This window comes from Kryptolebias marmoratus, linkage group LG8, assembly GCF_001649575.2.
Source record: "Kryptolebias marmoratus isolate JLee-2015 linkage group LG8, ASM164957v2, whole genome shotgun sequence".
Lineage (NCBI taxonomy): Eukaryota > Metazoa > Chordata > Actinopteri > Cyprinodontiformes > Rivulidae > Kryptolebias > Kryptolebias marmoratus.
In genome coordinates, this window is record NC_051437.1 from 9,812,865 (window position 1) to 9,830,667 (window position 17,803).

A 17,803-nucleotide genomic window follows, 5' to 3' on the forward strand; every position below is an offset into this window, starting at 1 on the left:
AGCCAGCCTTCCTCCATCCGGTGCCAGATGAAGTATCTTCCGACCTCAGCTCCATTTCAACGCGTTACAGTTTGTAGTGTGGAAATGATGTCCTCCTTTGATACTCTAAAAAATCCTGTTTCCTCTTAGGAATAGCTGAAGTAGCCTCTCCCCGCGTTCACTCTCCTAACAAAAATAAAAAGATACACCGTGTGCTTCCCTTCGCCTGCGCTGTTGCTTAACCTCGGCCAAAACCCGAAATGGGACAAGCAACAGAGCTGAACAAATACGAAGCTTCATGAAGCATTACGAAAAAGCTTCGGACCATCTAAAAGTGAACATCGAGAAACCACCAGAAAGGGAAAAAAACCTTCTAAGTAAAAGCTAAGGCCAGCAAAGGCAGAGGTTTACTGGAGATCTCCATGAGGACTCAGTGTTGATGGATGGACTCAATCAGAGGGTTGAACCTAAAACGTATGTGGCTGGAAACCACAGGCGATGGCTAAAACACCACAGACGTGACGCAATCAGACCTCAGAGGTTTGAAACAAGCGGCATCACAGTTCGGTTTGATGATTTCCTTTACAGTATTTCAGTCACGTCAGCTAAATCTGATAAAACCTCTACTTAAGCTCTGATGGGAGGATCAATAGTAGTCTATAATTAATGATCAATAACAGTCACATTGAAGCTTACTTGACATGAATTACTGTAATTATTTGACTTAATGTTTTAGCCTTTTATAATCATCTTAACAATATTTTTGATATCGTCATAGATGAATGTTTTATCATACTTTCCCGTTTATGTTTGATTTACAATTTTATCCAATAAACACTACAACTTACTGTTAAACAGGATATACAGTATTGGACCTATTTAACTTAAAAGACTTCTTTCTGATTGGGGTTCTGTTTCCTAATAATTAGCCACGTGCAAAAGTTTGTTTGTTTGTTCTTTACTCTTGTTATACAAACTGCAATGCAGCATTTAAAAATGAAAACATCTAAATGATATATGAAATGTCCATAACTGTATAGAATTGGGCTAAATTTGGTCTAAAAAGTAATATGCAATGTTCTACGTCTAAAACCAGATTTAGATGTTGAACAGATTAGTCGTGATAGGCAAGAATAAATATTTTTTCCATGGAGGATTAAACTTGGGGTTTTAGCATTGTGAGCGCTTCCTGCAGCCTACTGAACTAACAAATTACACAAATTCTATGAAACACTTACAATATAAGACTTCTACAGGCTTTAAGTAGACTAAATGAGCTATCCAAGCTCACAGGCACTACCACAATATGAGACCACGTACGGTCTGTCCGTGTTTCATTTCAACTTGGAAATTAAAACTCAGCTCGAATGAACTGCAATTTTCTTTTACAAACACGAGTTTGACTCTGTCCCTTTATGTCACAGAAACATCCCGGTGTCAGTGCACGGCCTGCGCAGCGCTCCTCTTTGATACGTGAAAAGAAACTGCGTCTTGTTTCATGTTTTTATTTATCTGCCAATACCAGATAAATATATGCAGAAATGTGATTTCATATTATAGACTATTGTCTTTTTTTTCAGCTCTCGGTTGTACGAAGTGATGAAGTGTTTTCACACGTTAATGATAAACAACAATACTGGCAACTCGGTTTGTGTAAAAGATATTCTTAGACTTTGAGATCGTGTTCAACTGTTTTCAAACAGTGCCGGTGAACCCTAAATCTGCAAATATATCAAACTTCTAACCTCGTTATCACAATTAGGGTCACAGAGGGGCCGGAGCACCGAGCAGGAGATGGGGTACGTCCTGAACAAACTGCCAGATGGCCAACACAAAACCCACTGGACAAGTGAAACGAGCACTCCTTGAAGGATTGCAGGAATGCATATCACCAGTTGCACTGCAAGTTTCAAACAAAGATCTGGTGCAAGCTGTTTGTGCTCGGAGCATGTGTTGTGGATGACTTTCAGCTACTACCACGCCTAATTTTAGCTCAAAATCTGTAAAACTGACTGCCTTATAGCTATTTCTGTGTTTGCTAAAATCAATTAGCTGTGGTGGCCATCTTGAATTGAGTTGATGTCAAAAGTTAACCAGTGTTAGAAGTTCATTCAATGATTCCTTTCTGAGTATTTCATTAAAATCCACGTTAGAAGTTCATTCAATGATTCCTTTCTGAGTATTTCATTAAAATCCACCCAGTGGTTCAAGAAACAAACAAACCATGCACAGACACAGGCAATAACATGAGCACCCACCTATCATGGCAGCGGGTGATAATAACCATACTAGCACACACTAATATTTAAGGTCAGTTTAATGAAAGGAGCATCATTTCCTTTAACATAAATTCTAAATCTAAACGTTCATGACTGTCCATTATTGTTTATACAGCATTTATTGTGTGTTTTATTGTAACATTTAGCAGATCTAAATGGGAAGCACAGTGTGTCTGTGGTGTATGAGTGATATGAGATTGTTTTACAAACCTCTGCAGAGTGAAATGTGTTATTTCAGCGTTCACAAAGTAGAATTATAGGCGCAATTTTAATGTCAGTAACAGCCTCGTTTGAAGCAATTCTAAGGATTTTTTTGTAGCACTGGAAGTGCTAAACGTGACTGATACAGTGGTTCAATCCGTCCCTGCGTACAGGAACTGCCATTACAAAAAAATATAAATAAATAAAGGGTTATTTTACAGTGAATATTTAAACACAATACTCTTGTTTGGTATTGTGATAGAACGAATTACCCTGGCACCTGTTGTGCCGATAGTGATTTGTTTTGATTTTTCGTATTTTTCATGCCTAATGTGTCACATCATTGTAGAAAATTTGATTTACTTTGTCATACAGGAAATGTGTTGTTGTTTTTTTGTTTTGTTTTTTTTTCATTCAGTGTTGTTTTCTGAAGACAATGATGTCAGCTTGTTAAATCTGATTGTTCTGGTATTTGTCCCAAAGCATTAACTACACTTACTGAACAATAAACCGCTGGTCACGAACAATACTGTTGATCTGATCCATTATGCATAATTCAGATCGTAGTAATTTTATGGTTCAGTATTTTTTAGCTGTGCCCTGCTCGTGCGCAGAAATCTCCCCATGTGTTTGTGACAGGATGTTAACCTACTTTTTCTTGTGTTTCACAGTGTAAACATGTCAAAACTAAAACCGTCTTTATTTGTTTGCAGTCTCTATCTATGCATCTTTTGGATATGCTGCCACTTTTGTGTTTTTATCGTCTCTCATTTTTCTCTGGCCTAATTCGACAATTAGCAGCAGCTTAGATTTAGTCATCAATGATGAGATGATTTTAGTTTAAAACTCTGCCGGCAATTCGCATTCCTTCAAGGAATGATAGGCCTTCAGCTTTATTTTGTTTCGATTTGTAACCACCTTTTCCCTATTACCTAAATAATAAAACATTCATACTGTTAATTTCACATCATTTAGTTTCATCTAAATGTTCAAACGGAACAAAAGTCTGAGATTTTATCACCTTTGCACATAACAGCCTTTCTCCTCCTTACGATGTACTGTGTTTGAGAAATGAACACAGTTCTTCAAAATGTTAAACGCCTCTACATAATAAAAAGAAAAAAGCCTGGAAAGCGTATGGGCATGTATCACAGTGAATCATAGCCATTCATTTTGAAAATAAAATAAAAACATTGCTGCTTAGATATGTTGAACAACTTCAGAGCCACCAGAAGAAAAACACATTATGTTGAACACAAAGATTCAGTCTTAAAAACACACACACACATATATATATATATATATATATATATATATATATATATATCAGTCTGTGGTTTTAAATTGCAGAGGTCCATGATTACATAAATAAATTACAGAACGGATGACGCCAGAGAATATGATAATACTCCTGCCATTCAACTCTTCTCATGGCTGACACGTAGGTATTCACTCATGTGAGCGTCTACATTATATGGAACAATATAACAGTTTATTGAAGCGTAGATGTGCACATCAAATGCAGAACTCATTTTCCTCTATCTTGTAAATAAAGTTAAACTCCATTACAAAAATGGTGCGGCGGAGGAAAATCCTGACCAAGCAATTCGGAGAGAAAGGCAGAGATCTTTCCATCTATATGTGAATAGCTTTGCAGCTCAGTGAACACATGAGGGGGAAAAGGGAAAGAGATGGAAGATAAGAGAAAAGGAGGGAAACCGGAGGAAGAGAGAGAGAGATGGGAAGAAATCGAAGACACAAGCTGGGTTCAATTTAGAGGCTTCCCACAGGAGGTGGAGTGACCTGTATACGCTACAATAGAGGTCATGCAATTTTGAGTGGACACCCCTGTCTTCAGAGGATACTGAGGACCCCTGCCTTGATGTGCACATCCCGGGGAAAAAGAAAAAGGTCCTTGCAGCATGCAGAACCCCTCCGAATGACCTGACTGGTGGGTTCCCATTACAGCTGCCTCACTACGCCGTAGTCTCACAATTGACACTTCACAGTACGCCACAACACTAGCAATCAGTAAAGCTATCAAGCTCACAGGACGCAACTATGAAGTCAGCCATCCAAAGAAACTCCACCGATTCCTTATTTTCCCGTCTCCTACCCAAATGTGATGAAAAGGGGGAGAAAAAAAAAGTAAAAAAAAAAATATACACCAGCGAATGCATCATTCAGTAAACTGTAATTGGGTGGAAACTACAACAGTTTAAAGTGTCATTCCACGTAAACTCATCACAAACAGGAATTAGTCTGGGTGTTTGGGAAAGTTGACATAATGCGATGCCATGGCTGAATAGCTGAGCACCCTGAGGAGCCAGAATAAATGTGCTGGCAAGCTGCCATCAACATCTCAACTGTTTTAGTGACAAGCTGACAATAATAATAAAAAAAAATGAAATTAAAAAAAAAAAAAAAGCTTGAACCTTAGTCAAAAAACACTCATCCAGATTTATTTTCGCCCACTCCATTCACTATCAGTACCTGTTAGCGGAGAAACATCTAACCTTGGAAATTAGAGAAAAATAAAAAAGGGAAAAGGAAAGGAACAACAGCAAACAAATAAACAGAAAGACGGACAAACATGACCTTTAATTTCTGCTGATTGCCCCAGAGAAGGTAATGAACGCTCCTGTAAACATTTGCAAAGAGAGGGAGTTATTTTAATTACTCTCCTCAGAGAAAGCCTTGCATGGCAAGGAGCTCAAATGAAGATAAACATTTAATCAAGCGTGACCTTGTGTTCGATTGGGTGAATGTCCATAAAAACAACACTGTCAGGTCAGGTTTGGCGCCGTAATGACAGAAATGTATCGGAAGGGGGAATAAAAAGTCAAATACCAGGTAATTTGGGGAGCTAAACTATTTTAATCCATAGGAGAAGGCTTTCATCTGGTCGGCGTTTTAATGAGGGAAGGGTGGCGCAGAGAGGAACGCCCAAGCTTTCGCACCAGAATTTCCAAATGAAAATCTTAGACCTGCAGAGCAATCCATACAAAATTTAATTTGTTTTGTTTGAAAAGGCTGAGCTGGTATTGAACGAAAATGTTAAAAAAAAAAAAAAAACTGCAGAAGTATTTGCTCCGTTTCCAGATTTGACATTCGAACAGAAGTGGGTGAACAAGGATTTTGGTGGGGTGGCTTTTCTCAATAATTTCTATATTTTTTTCCAATTTAAAGAGCACCTTTAACCACGTCACAGGAAATAGCTCTTTTCTTATGAAGCTCATTTTATGTTAAACACTAGGAAGTGAAAACAAGCATCTGTTATTTAGTCAGAGACGTGCAAGTTTAAGCCATTTCATTTTAATATTGACAGTCCCGGCACATAGTTTGGTTAAAGTTCAATGCTTTATGCAGGTGGATTTGTTTCATCAGGGGGGTGATTAGATGGGCGTAGCGTTACCCACCTTTGTCAATTAATTTCCTGCTGCAATTTGAAACATGACACAATCTGAGGAGAGGGGAGGCACAGAGGACATCATTTGTAAATGCAAAGGCACGGGACTTTTTTTTTACCCTCTGTAGATGACAGGGAAACGGGCCTAAACAATAGCCATGCTCAAAAACTGCAGCAACCTTGGGAAAAAAAACCCAGCCCTCGCATAACAAAGTAAATGAATCTGAAACAAAAGTTTTTCTTTGGTTTACCGCAACCCGACCTTCAGCCCACACACATGAAATTCAGAACATTTGTTTTAGTTTCAGGACATAACGCTGAACTCAGAGAAAGAAAACTCAACTGAATGGTTTTAGCATATTTGTTCAGCAGACTAGATAAGGGCTGCTCAGTAAATAAAAACTGGGGTATTTCCTGGAGAAAGTTATTTATATAACGTGCATTAGACAAAAGGCAATAATAGTGTGTTTTTTCATTAATCATATTGCATTAAAGTGAAAATGATCCTTTTTTTCTGTCTAGCTGTATCACAACAATGAAAGATGTGTAAAATCAAAGCTGTATGGTCCAGGATAGAAAAGTGGCAAAAACTGGGTTAACAAATTATGTTTCATTCGGAGATAAAGGGTGAATGATTGCACTGCACTGCATCCAGTTGCTCTTGTCATCATTGCTCCTTTCCTTCTACGGTCCGGCGTCAGAGCGAATCCATCTGATGTCGTCCCCTAATTTCATTTATTGTGCTTTCTGATCGCTTTTGCCCCGCCTGCTCCACCCGCTGCCCGGTGAGTCCACAAAGTGTGTCTGCTGGCTCTCTCGCTCGGTCCTGAGCGGTGGCATATTGCATGTAGGCGCCACGCGGTGCTGCTGCTGGCAGCGGCGTGAGGCAGAGAGGATTATTCCCACCGACAAGGGCATTAAATGTGTAGCAGGCCGGTGGAGGCCTGAGCTGATGCTCTCTTGTCTGCTTTGGTTCAGCACCAGTTCAGAAGCGGTCGCCTCTAAGCTGAGAGGAAGCTCACAGTACTCAGAGCGTTGTGGCGTTTATTAAAGGCTGAGGGTGTCACACCAGCTTAGACCCAGTGTCCTCCCCCAAACCAAAGCTTCATGCGCCGCTCCTCTGCCTTTGCTTTCAAATCGGAGCGACTTGGAATACAGTCACCTCTCCACAACTGGCAGGTTTTGTTTTTTCAGTGCTGATGTGTCACTGAAACCTCTTGTTAGAGGTCTGTAGGGTTACATATACAAAGAAATAAAACACTGAGGGGTCTAATGCAGCAGGCTGGCCCCTCATTACTCAAGTAGTGAATCATAAACGCTGTCATCCGCATTTAGCTGTAAATAATCCTCTGACTGCACCAGATATTTTTTTTAAACTGATATTTTTTCTTTGTTCATAGAAAAAAAAAAACTTCATTCCAACGAGAAGCAGGAATTTGAACAAATACCCACCAGTAGGTAGGGGGAAAGTCAACATTTACAGCACATTTTGATCCAAAGAGAGAATATTTTAGCGTGGCTAAAGATTCTTCCAAAACCGTTAACTCTTTTTTTTTTGTTGTTGTTTTGACATCATTTTTAATTGCCTGTCAGTTATTATCCATTTCAGCACACAGTCGAAGTCTGATAGCAGCAAGATCAGGATAAACTGAGACAGATGTAGAAATACCAGGAAAAATAGTTCAATTATTGTTGTAATAGGCATGTAATAGGCAAAGTAACGGGCATGTGCAAAATAGGCTGCTACATCTTTGTGTCTCAAAAGCTCAGCAGTCATTAGTCATTAGAATCATTAGTACAATGGTTCCATCAAAGAAGTTCATAAAAGTTTCTGCGTTGGAAAGTGTCTTTGAAAATTTCAGCTTTTCTCACCAAAAACACCATTTGTAAAGAGGAAAGGTGCAAATGGAACAGAGAAATGTCTGTGTCGGTGTGAATGGAGCCTAAGAGTGAACTGTAAAAGTGAAACCTTAGCAGAAAAATCAAGTCTTCAGTAAATAAAATGGGCACAGGTCCTGATGGTCACTTCCTCTGAATGCCTTAATTATACAGAGGCTCCCCTGAAGGACTCGAGTGAACCACACAGAACAAGAAGTCCATCTTGAAAACAGTGTTGATAAAATTGTAATTCAACTCAACCTGCACGCCGGCAGTGTGGAACATCGAGCCGACTGTTTGATCCTGAAAGGGATATAAGCCTAAAGCCTTTCCCACGTGAAGCGTCCCTCTTTAAACAGATTCTAATCTCAGCCGAAATGTCTGGCAAAATAGAGGTCGTCGGGCTGAGGCGCCGGGCAGACAATGCCGGTTTGGCTTAAGACCTGCGGGGGACTTCTGTGAAGATTTGTTCGAATGCGTCTCACCTGAGAGGCCCCCGTGACATCAATGGCTGAAAGAGTGGTTACACAAACAAGGAAAATACGGACTCTCAGGAAGAACCTCTGCTCGCTGGGAGGCGTGCTATCGCGTCAGCACATTCTGACAGATGAGAATTCATAGAAATGTCACTCATTATTGTAACGGGATGAGGAAACGCAGTCTTTCAAACATGCCCTTCTTTTGTATTTCTTTCAGAGGAGACTTATTTGTTTTCAAGCACTGCCAGGTAATCATGTCCCACTGATAATTCCAAGGCTTACAGCAGATCCGTATCTCACATGCTCCTGATGACTCACTGACGAGAGTACCATTCAGCCTTTTAAACCTCAATCCTCTCCCCTGAATTTTGATTCGATTGGTTTATTTAATTTTCCAGTAAATGCTCAAAATGTATTCCTGGACACCTTCCTCTCATCAGACTACACAGGGGAGTCATGAGGAGGATAAAAACAAAAATGAAAAGCTCTGTTTTAGCTTCACTTCAGCGAAACATCAACACCGCGGTCTCCTTAAAACGGCAGCGTGTAAGTCTTCAAAAAAAATAAAACTGAATTAGCCCAGATTTGAACATGAAGCAAATGATGTACAACTGCAGTGAAAAATGGGCAGCAGGAGGGAGGAACGATCAATATTTTATGAATATTCTTGCACTGAAAAGTGCAAGTTTCAAGTCATTTTTTTTCCCCCTTATGTCAGGAATTCTTTATTGGGTCTTCACTGGAGTGGTAAATGTACATAAATAATACACAAGGTATCAATATTAACCAGGCAACAATGAAAATTGTTCAGAGTGTTCACTGATCAAGTCTGAATGCATTTCAATATGCAAGAAACGCTCCGTTTTTCACTTCCAATAGTCTGAAATATGCAACGAGGGAATTCCCTTTTAGCTTGAAAAATGAGTTACACAATTAATCAATCACCAAAATCGCTCCCACTTAATCTCTCCCCATGGATTAATTGATAAATTATAGCAGCTCTAAATATTTCACGCTGTTATTTAACCCGTGGGCTTCCAACTTATCTGCTGAAGACTACAGACCCATTCCATCAGTGTGTATAGTTCTCGGACAAAAACAGCCCAACGGAAGAAAAAAAAATAATTACGATTATTGCTCAGATGAGCATTAGCAGCCAACCTAGCAGGCTGCTCAGATTCTTCAGCTATAAAAAAAAGAGGGATATTAGTGCATTAAGCATGCTGAGCTGGTGCCAGAAATATGCAGAGAATTGATGAGGTGTCACTTTCGGTAAGAGTCACACAATCGCACCGACAAGAGCCCCTCTGATCCCTCCCCTCCTGCCTGTCTGCCACCACTCAGACACAAACACTCAGATTTGCACGGTCTGCACAAAAAAAAAAAGAGGAAACGTCCTTGATTTCAAGAAAGGTTACTTGGCTCCCCTCTGCACTGGCAAACATTATTGGCATGCACGCCATAACGCCGAGCTCACCAAACATCCACGGAGCAATCTCGAGCCGAGCGGCGCGCTCCCGCTCCTCCTTCCCCACAAATGTGATTCCATTCGGCAGCGGACAACGAGACGCACTAACAACTGTGGCCGACAGCATTCCCCGGCAAATGCTTAGACTTCCATTTTGAGATCAATTTCAAAGCCGTGTTAATTAATTTAGACTGCTGGCAGCACAATGCAGGTCAAACAGGGCAAACAAGTTACAACATCAGCCAATTAGAAATACACAAGCGTTTTACATTTTCTTCATAACTAGGGCAGGCCTGGCGTGAGCAAAAGATGTGACAGATGGGAACTTCTAGCGAACGCAGGCTGGAAGTGATGTAAATCATAAGGAACGAGGCGTATTTTCTTCCCTGCGAGTCGCAGCTATAAATTTGTCTACCTGTCCTTATCACAGATAAGTTCATCCTTTTAATTATTTTCTAAAATACGGAGCCTACACAGAATCGATGTAAAATAATTATTTACTCTCTGCCGCTGACAGATCATCTTTTTGAATATCCTGTTTCGTAAAAACAACCCTATCTGGTGCCTTATCATCTGGTTGTTTTGCAGTCAATTAACTTTCATCACTGCAGATGACTATATTTATATGGTCACAATTTGTTAATCCCAAAGCACGGATGGTTGGGTTTCTTCTTTTTTTTTTTTTTGCACATTGGCTTTAAGATTTGTCACGGAGCGTATTTAGGCCTAATTACCGCCAGTTTTTTTCTTTTTTTTCTCTCTCTGAAAAGAAGAACCAGTTTTTCATCCATCAATAGTGGAAATGAAAGCAATAAATTCATCAACCTATCCCCCGAGAAAAGGGAGCAGGCTAACAAATGAGTTCTGAGGCAAATGAAGCAACACAAGTCCCTGTTTGGGAATTACTGTATAACATGTTTAAGGCTCGCGTCTACTTTCTTCTAGGCTCTAAAACAGTCCAAGTGCAAATGTGAATAATTCATCACCGAGATTGTTGACATTTACATTTATTGATCCTCCTCCAGACAGATTTGATTCTGTGTCCCAGGACGGTTTTGAAAACCTGTCGTCTGCTTGCGTTTCAAAAACTTGTGAGGAAGTTACCTCGCTGATGTCTAAAACTACGAGAGGCTGAGGATTTCAGCTACATTTACATAACATACGCTGTTTTGTGCATGCATGCAGTCTTCAAGCGAAAGATCGAAGGCTGCAAAGTTACTGGTAATTTCTGGAGTTCATACTGTATAAAAAATAAAGCAATTTGTTATATCGCACAAAAAAACACACTGAGATTAGTTTTTACAAGTTTAGAAAAGGATATAAAAAAATAACTAACCTTTTTTAGAAGGCAGTGCCTTAGAGTCTTTTGATATTCAAAGAAATGAATAATTGCTTCAGTAAAAGATCTTCTGATGAAGTTCTGAGGCAAAATATGACCAGTTTTTTTAAACTTGTGCAGTTTAAATTGGTTACTAAGGTGATGATCGTCCATTAGCATGAAGCATAATGAGAAAAAACATATTTGAAGAGCAATAAAACCCTGTGAAAGTGATCAAAGATTTGAGAGAGTGACAGTGAAATCTGAAATAGCTGCAATCACAGAAAGTGACGCTAAACCTGACTAATTCAAGCACATTCAAAATTTCACAGCTTTGCTGTTATCGTATGGAATATTGACACTTGTAGCTGGTGTGAGTAGGAAGCGTTTCTTCTTGTTTTGTTTTTGGGTTTTTTTGTCTGTGAGAATATTTTGTTGAGCCGGTGAATCACACAGATTGCTGTTACATCGTTTCGAGGAGAGTTCAAATGACTTACAAATCTGTTTAAAAATGGCCTCCGAGAGCGGCCTGTCTGCTGGAAGGAAGGATGTCTCCGCACAGAGATGGATTTAGAGCAAGCGGCGGTGATAAGGAGCGATGTCCCTACCTCATTAGTGTTCCACCGGTGTCTCTCCTTTGGCAGCGATGTGCATTTTGGTAGACATTCAAGCAGCTTCTTGGGCAGGTATATTTTCAAATGTCCGTGTTCATCTGCGACAAGAGCGAGACAGAGAAGAATATTAAGCACAGGCCTCATAACTTATTGACTCGCTCGTCTTCTCTCTTTATCAGTCTATCAGTCTCCCTGCAGTAAAACGCTGACTGTAAAATAACTATCCCCAACTGAATTAGGAAATTAATTTAAGAACAGAGTGATGCATACGTTTTATTTTGTGGTCGGCTAAATTATTTTACTGTGTAATGCATTCTGTCAGGGGAGTTCACCAGGAATTTTTCACTGTCAACTTGGAAAGGCTGTGTCTATTCATTATTTAGACACAATAAACACCCTTGAGTGATTTTTATGGTGTATGGAGATTTAGTGCGGGAATTCTGCGCGCTGCCCCCAAACAACGCGGTGTATTATTGAGGGAAATAATTGCAATTATCGGGCCCGGCGCTTACATCATCGCGTATGCGTTTTCAGTTTGACAATTTGCATCTCGCCAGTGGATGGCGAGAAATATAAAAGCACTAATATTTACAGGCAAACCCCCTTCGCGGTGATGCACTCAAGGCTTCATTTTTAGACAATTATTGCATCTTTTCTTGCTCAAATGCAGATTGCTTGAGAGGGAACGGGTATTTGTTTGGGAGGAGAAGAACGTGGTAAATATGAAAGTAGGAAATGTGAGATTTTAAGCTTCGCTTCTCTAATTAACACACGAGACATGGCATAAGCTCTTATAATTACTGAACCCTAATTACACAAACTTTGGTTACGCTGTTACAGTTCGTTCAAATACAAAAAGAAAAAAAAAACAGGATATATCATTATGAGACAGCAGGGAGAGGCTTTTAAAGTTAAGAGCAATGCTATAATAGTAAAAAAAAAAAAATGAGGTAATGACAGACTTGATTGAGGCACACGTGAAGGCGCTTCATTGAATGAGTATTTTAGCATCAAGAAAGAACAAGAAATGCATTTTTGTATGCGGCCACCGGTAAAATTTGTATTATTCCTGTCCTGTTTTATCTCCGGCTATAAGCTTCTAATCTTTTTTTTTTTCCTTCTGTATTACCATTACCACGTTTCCAATGCATAAAAGGGCTATAACACTACAAATCTTAGACGTGGAGTTAGTTAATCCACGTAAAGCTCCAGCGTGTGAAAACAAATCTATTTTTCAGTTTTAATGTGTGGAAATTGGATGTAAGGCAAAAATAAATAAATAAAATAAAAAATACACTGAGGGCAATGCAAAGTTCTGTATTTATCTGTAATGCAATAAAGCTTAAAAAGAAATTACAATGAGAAAAACAAACAATGTCAACTGAGCTGCCTTCATTCCCGTTTATACAAGTGGAGGTTAGGAGAAAATGAGCAAGTGTAATGAGAAAAAAAAAAAAAAAAAAAAAAAACATCGGTGCTGGATATGGATTTCTTGGGATAACGTGTTGCTGTGTTTGGGAAAAGAAACAATTGGTTTGTCCAAAGCAAAAATACTCCCATGAAGCCAGGGCAAATAATGTAGCGGTGCGCTGCAATATGACAGTACAGCGCTGTCTTATCTTTACAGGAACACTGATTACTGAGAACTCGTACAGCTGCTCCGCGAGGATGAAGCTGCCGCGTGTAAGGTGGAACATCGCGGGCCCCCAAACGAGCTCGGGAGCAGCTCGGCAGAACCCGCCACCTCGGTTCCTTCTTGTAATCCTGCGTGTAGGCTCTGTTTTATAGGAGTTGCGCGCGCAATCATTCGCTTTGCCCAATTAAGAATCACATATAGCAGCTGCTTTGAGGTGCCGCCAGAGCGATTTTACTGTCAAAACTGGAGAACACGCTGCAGCTGAATGATACAAGAGGAAGAAAAGAAAAGAAAAAAAGCTGTCTTTAGTCTCCAGACTTTTTTTTTTTTTTGCACACATTAGGAACTTATGACGAGAACACAACCGGAAACAAATAGAAATCAAAGTGAAGCCACACTTTGGATTAAAACGGGGCGAAACCTGTTTTTTTTATGTGTACAGATGTTTTTCAAACTGGATGCAGCAGCTTGCCGCAAACCTAGAGACTGCTTTGACACATACCAGCTTCTTCCTGTTAGAGAAAAAAAGAAAATAAACTACTACCACCTTAAAAGCAGTACTCTTTGAAGCGGGGTTTTCTGGACAGGTTACGAACGATTAATATCTTACCTGTTGTTGATAACACTGGGGAAAAACCTCAGAAGAAACTGAGCCTGGATCGACAAGCTAATGGCTAGTCTGAGTGGAGACAAAACTGGATTATCGCAGCCTCTAATCTCAACTACGTCATACTGGTTTGCGCTGTTTTACATTGCAACCAAATTTTGTAGGACATTTACAAATTTTCTTAGGATTCTATGGTTTTTAAAAGCAGAAATAGCAACAACGGCAGCTCGCTGTAGCACTTCTGGTGCAGACTGGGGAACTTCCAACAGAAATATCAATGCATTTCTGCCAGAATAACCATAAAATATGTAAGTCACAATGATGTAAATGTCTATAAAATCGTGTTTGCATGAAACACCGACACAGAGAGGTTTTATGACAGCAGCAGTCCACTCTGGTCTTGGCCCCAACTAATACTAGCCGTTAGCTTGGCGGGCCTATCAGAATTAAACTCCATTTCTCCAAACGGAGGTGGTTCAAAGACATATTTACAACAGGCAAGATACAAGTTGTTCGTAACCTTTCCAGAGAATATCCCACTTCAAAAGATCCAAATTACCCCCTCAAGGCCACAAGTCCTCGGATTTCCACTGATCTGTCTGTAGCGGCGGCACATTCGTGTAAAATCACGGCGGTAAGCAGCACATATAAAATAACTTTCTCTTTGAGCTATTTCACCTCTGCATATGCCCGGTCTTTCACGTCAGCCATTATTTCTGGCTCCGAGGTTGGTAGAGAGTCTTGGCCGTCTCCTATTAACGTGCACTCTGGAGATTTGCAACGGACAGAAGTCTGTCTCTGAGCAGATTATTCAGGATTCAACGCTTCCCTCTGGCTTCCGCTGACACAGTTGACACAAGACTAAATTACATATTCTCTAAAAGCGAGTTTAGATGGAAATCTGTTCCAAAGTTGTGACCAATGACTCGTCCAAAAAAGGCTGAGATGTCGGAGACAGAAACAGAGCGGAGGTTGGAATCAGTTCTTAGCTTCAAATTACACTGGTGTTGGCAAAGTTTTCTTGCACACCAAAATGCATCCCAGCTGAAGGTGCCCAGCACGTGAACATAAAGGCAGGTTTTCCTTTACGATCGCTGCGTTGTGTCACAGGAGAAAATTGCATTTGAAGTCGTAAGAATTTGCATCCTTGGCCTATCGAACCATGTGCACGGTTCTGTAATCCGCGCCCCCTACGTTGAGTTAATCTGCGCCGCACAGATTCGCTAATCTGTTTGGGAGCAGAAAAGTTAGAAATTTTTTTCAAATCTAGGATCACTAACTTCTAAAACAACCCATCTGCCACTGTGAAATCACAAACATCGCCGCCCGTCAGCTGCAGGAAAGCAGACAATACGCCGCACGCTAATTTTAATCGAAACAAGTCGTTCTCCCAACTGGGCGAGTGTTTGGGAAGCGTCAATAAACTAACGTGAGGGCGGCAATTTCCCAAAATTATACAAACGTGCATGTTTGGAATTTAACTGGTGACGTAACAATAAAAGGACATTCAAACGTCTGATTCATAAATAGCTGATGCGATTTAGGTGAAAACACAGACAATCCTATTGAGTTACTGTATATTAAAGACTGATGTGTAATTTTTAGACGGTCCCTAAACCCTCGTCTCTCTTCCAGGGCTGAACTTCTGCCTGCCTCCAACCAAAACAAAGCACCAATGTTACAAAACAGTTTCCTAAACAGAGGAAAATGGTTTCTTACGACTTCAAATTAAATTTTTACCCATGACCCCCCTCTTGTGGATTGGTGGTTTAAAGGTCTCCAGTTTGAATCTCAGCTGTGCAGACTTCTCGATGTCGGGTCTGCATGTTCTTCCTCCAGCTACTCCGGCGTCCTCCCACGGTATGAAAATACCACGTTACGCTGGTGGTTCCAAACTGACCTTAAGTGCGCGAGTGAGGGCTCGGTTCTGCCTCTCAGCGTTGGCCCAGAGGTGACGCAGAGATGTGTTGTGTTTGTCAAACGACCCAAAACCTAAACCTGCAAGACTTTTACAAGCTGCATAAAACATAAAACACAAAAAAAGATCGAAATGTGTTGCTAATAGGTTTTTTTGTTTTTTTTTAACCATTTCTTTTACCGTATTTTCCACCGTGTTGCATCATCTGTTCTTTGGCGGCTGGGTACTCTTGACGCCTCTGTTGCTGCATTTTTAATTTCGCAAAGTGCAAAATGTTGTCAGTGAGTGACAGCTCTGGACTGCGGGCGGGCCAGTTCAGCACCTGAGCTCCTCGCTACCCGTGTTACACAACCACACCGTCGCAAACGGCGGGGATTTAAACTGCGTACAGATAGCGTCGAAGCTCCCCTGCCTTTTACCCGACCAGAGCACGTGGCGTCCGTGACTTTCAAAGGCGACGTCGGACTTCACCTGAGCTCGTCTCAAGCGGCTCAGACGGACAGATGCGGGGGGATTTTTCTTCGTGTTTGTGACCAGAGTGGAGCGCCGGGGGAAACGGAAGCTGCGCTCACAGGATTTCAGAGGTTTCGACGTGTGAGCTCACATGCGTTTGAACCACCCGAAGGGTCCGAACGGAGACTAATATCCTGCGGAGACGCTTTTCTCCCGTACTTTAAACTGCAGCTTTAATACAGGAATCAATCCGTTTTAACAATGTCTGCATACAACTGCTGAGATGATTGCCTGCAGAGTGTTTCCCACAGTGAACCCCTCCTCGTCTGTGCTTCGGAAACATTCAGCCTCCCTAAGATGCTATTTTTATCCCCGCTGATGTTACTGACCTGTTTCCAGCTAACCTGATTGTGAAATATCCCACCAGGTGATTTCCTTTTAGGAATTACACATTATTCCAGGCTTTTTTAGTGTTGGTCCCTGTATAAACCTTTAGAAACACATTCCTAATAATTCAAGCTGAGCAGAGATTCTTTGACAGTCAAAACAATTTAAACATGTCTTTGTGAAATTTTTGTTTAGTATAAAATAGTCTGCTAACCACTGCAACTAACAGAGTCACAATCTGTTTGAAAATGTACTTTAATGATCTTATAAACTTCTTAACATAAGTGCTAGAGAACAGGATGCTGTCCGGAGGCGAAGAATTAGGTTTTTGCTCATGTCTTTGTGTGTTTGTGTTTGTTTGTCTGTTAGCAAAATATCTCATGAACCCCTTGGTGAATTTTATCGAAATTTTCCCAAAGTAATCATGGGATGTACACCTACAACTGATTAACGTTTGGAGTCAAGCTGATTCAAGCTGGTTGCAACAGCCTACTCACCTTAAAAACACAAAAAATAGACATATATCAGTAAATTTTATAAATACGGACCTAGAATTTGGAGCGGTAGTAGCTGAGACTGATCCACTACACATATTCAGAGCACTACCAGATTGAGCAACGGCTTTGTTTTAAAGTTTTGCCAATAGCTGTTTGCAGTCAACCTTGTCTGTCTGTTAGAAAAATATCACATGAACTACTGGACAGATTTTATTGAAACTTTCAGAAAGTATTCACTAGATGTGCATCTACAACTGATTAACGTTTGATGTCACCACAAGTCAAGATGACTGCCACAGCTAATCAACAATAGGCACTACAAAACTGGCTATAACTCAGTCAATTATATCGCTTTGAAGCTCAAATTTGAGGTGGTAGTAGCTGAGAGTCATCCTCAACACATACTCAAAAAGTGACATCCTGCTATATTGCATGAGACCTGCGCACACTGTTATTTTTGATGAAAGCAGCTACAATTAGGTCATTTCTCAACATACTGTAAGATGATCTTAGTCGGAAACTCTGGCACGAAAGCAACGCTAGGCCTTTAGTGAAATAAAAAAATCTAAATATTCACACACCGAACGTGCAAAGTCACAGCTGTGTCATAGTTTTACAGCAGCCAGCTGCGACACAAAAGTACACTGGGATGTCTATTTGACACGTCTGCACTTTTAACA

General features: G+C 40.5%; 1 protein-coding gene across 10 annotated transcripts in view; it reads right to left on the reverse strand.

Annotated features, from left to right (window-relative positions):
* The window catches only part of camta1a (calmodulin binding transcription activator 1a), a 304,500-nt gene that overhangs the window by 274,356 nt on the left and 12,341 nt on the right, over nucleotides 1–17,803 (reverse strand). For all 10 annotated transcript variants that reach the window (XM_017409572.3, XM_017409579.3, XM_017409577.3 and 7 more), the window contains one exon: nucleotides 11,620–11,723. In XM_017409572.3, coding sequence (XP_017265061.1) covers nucleotides 11,620–11,723 — 104 coding nt within the window. The remainder of the gene's footprint in view (nucleotides 1–11,619; nucleotides 11,724–17,803) is intronic.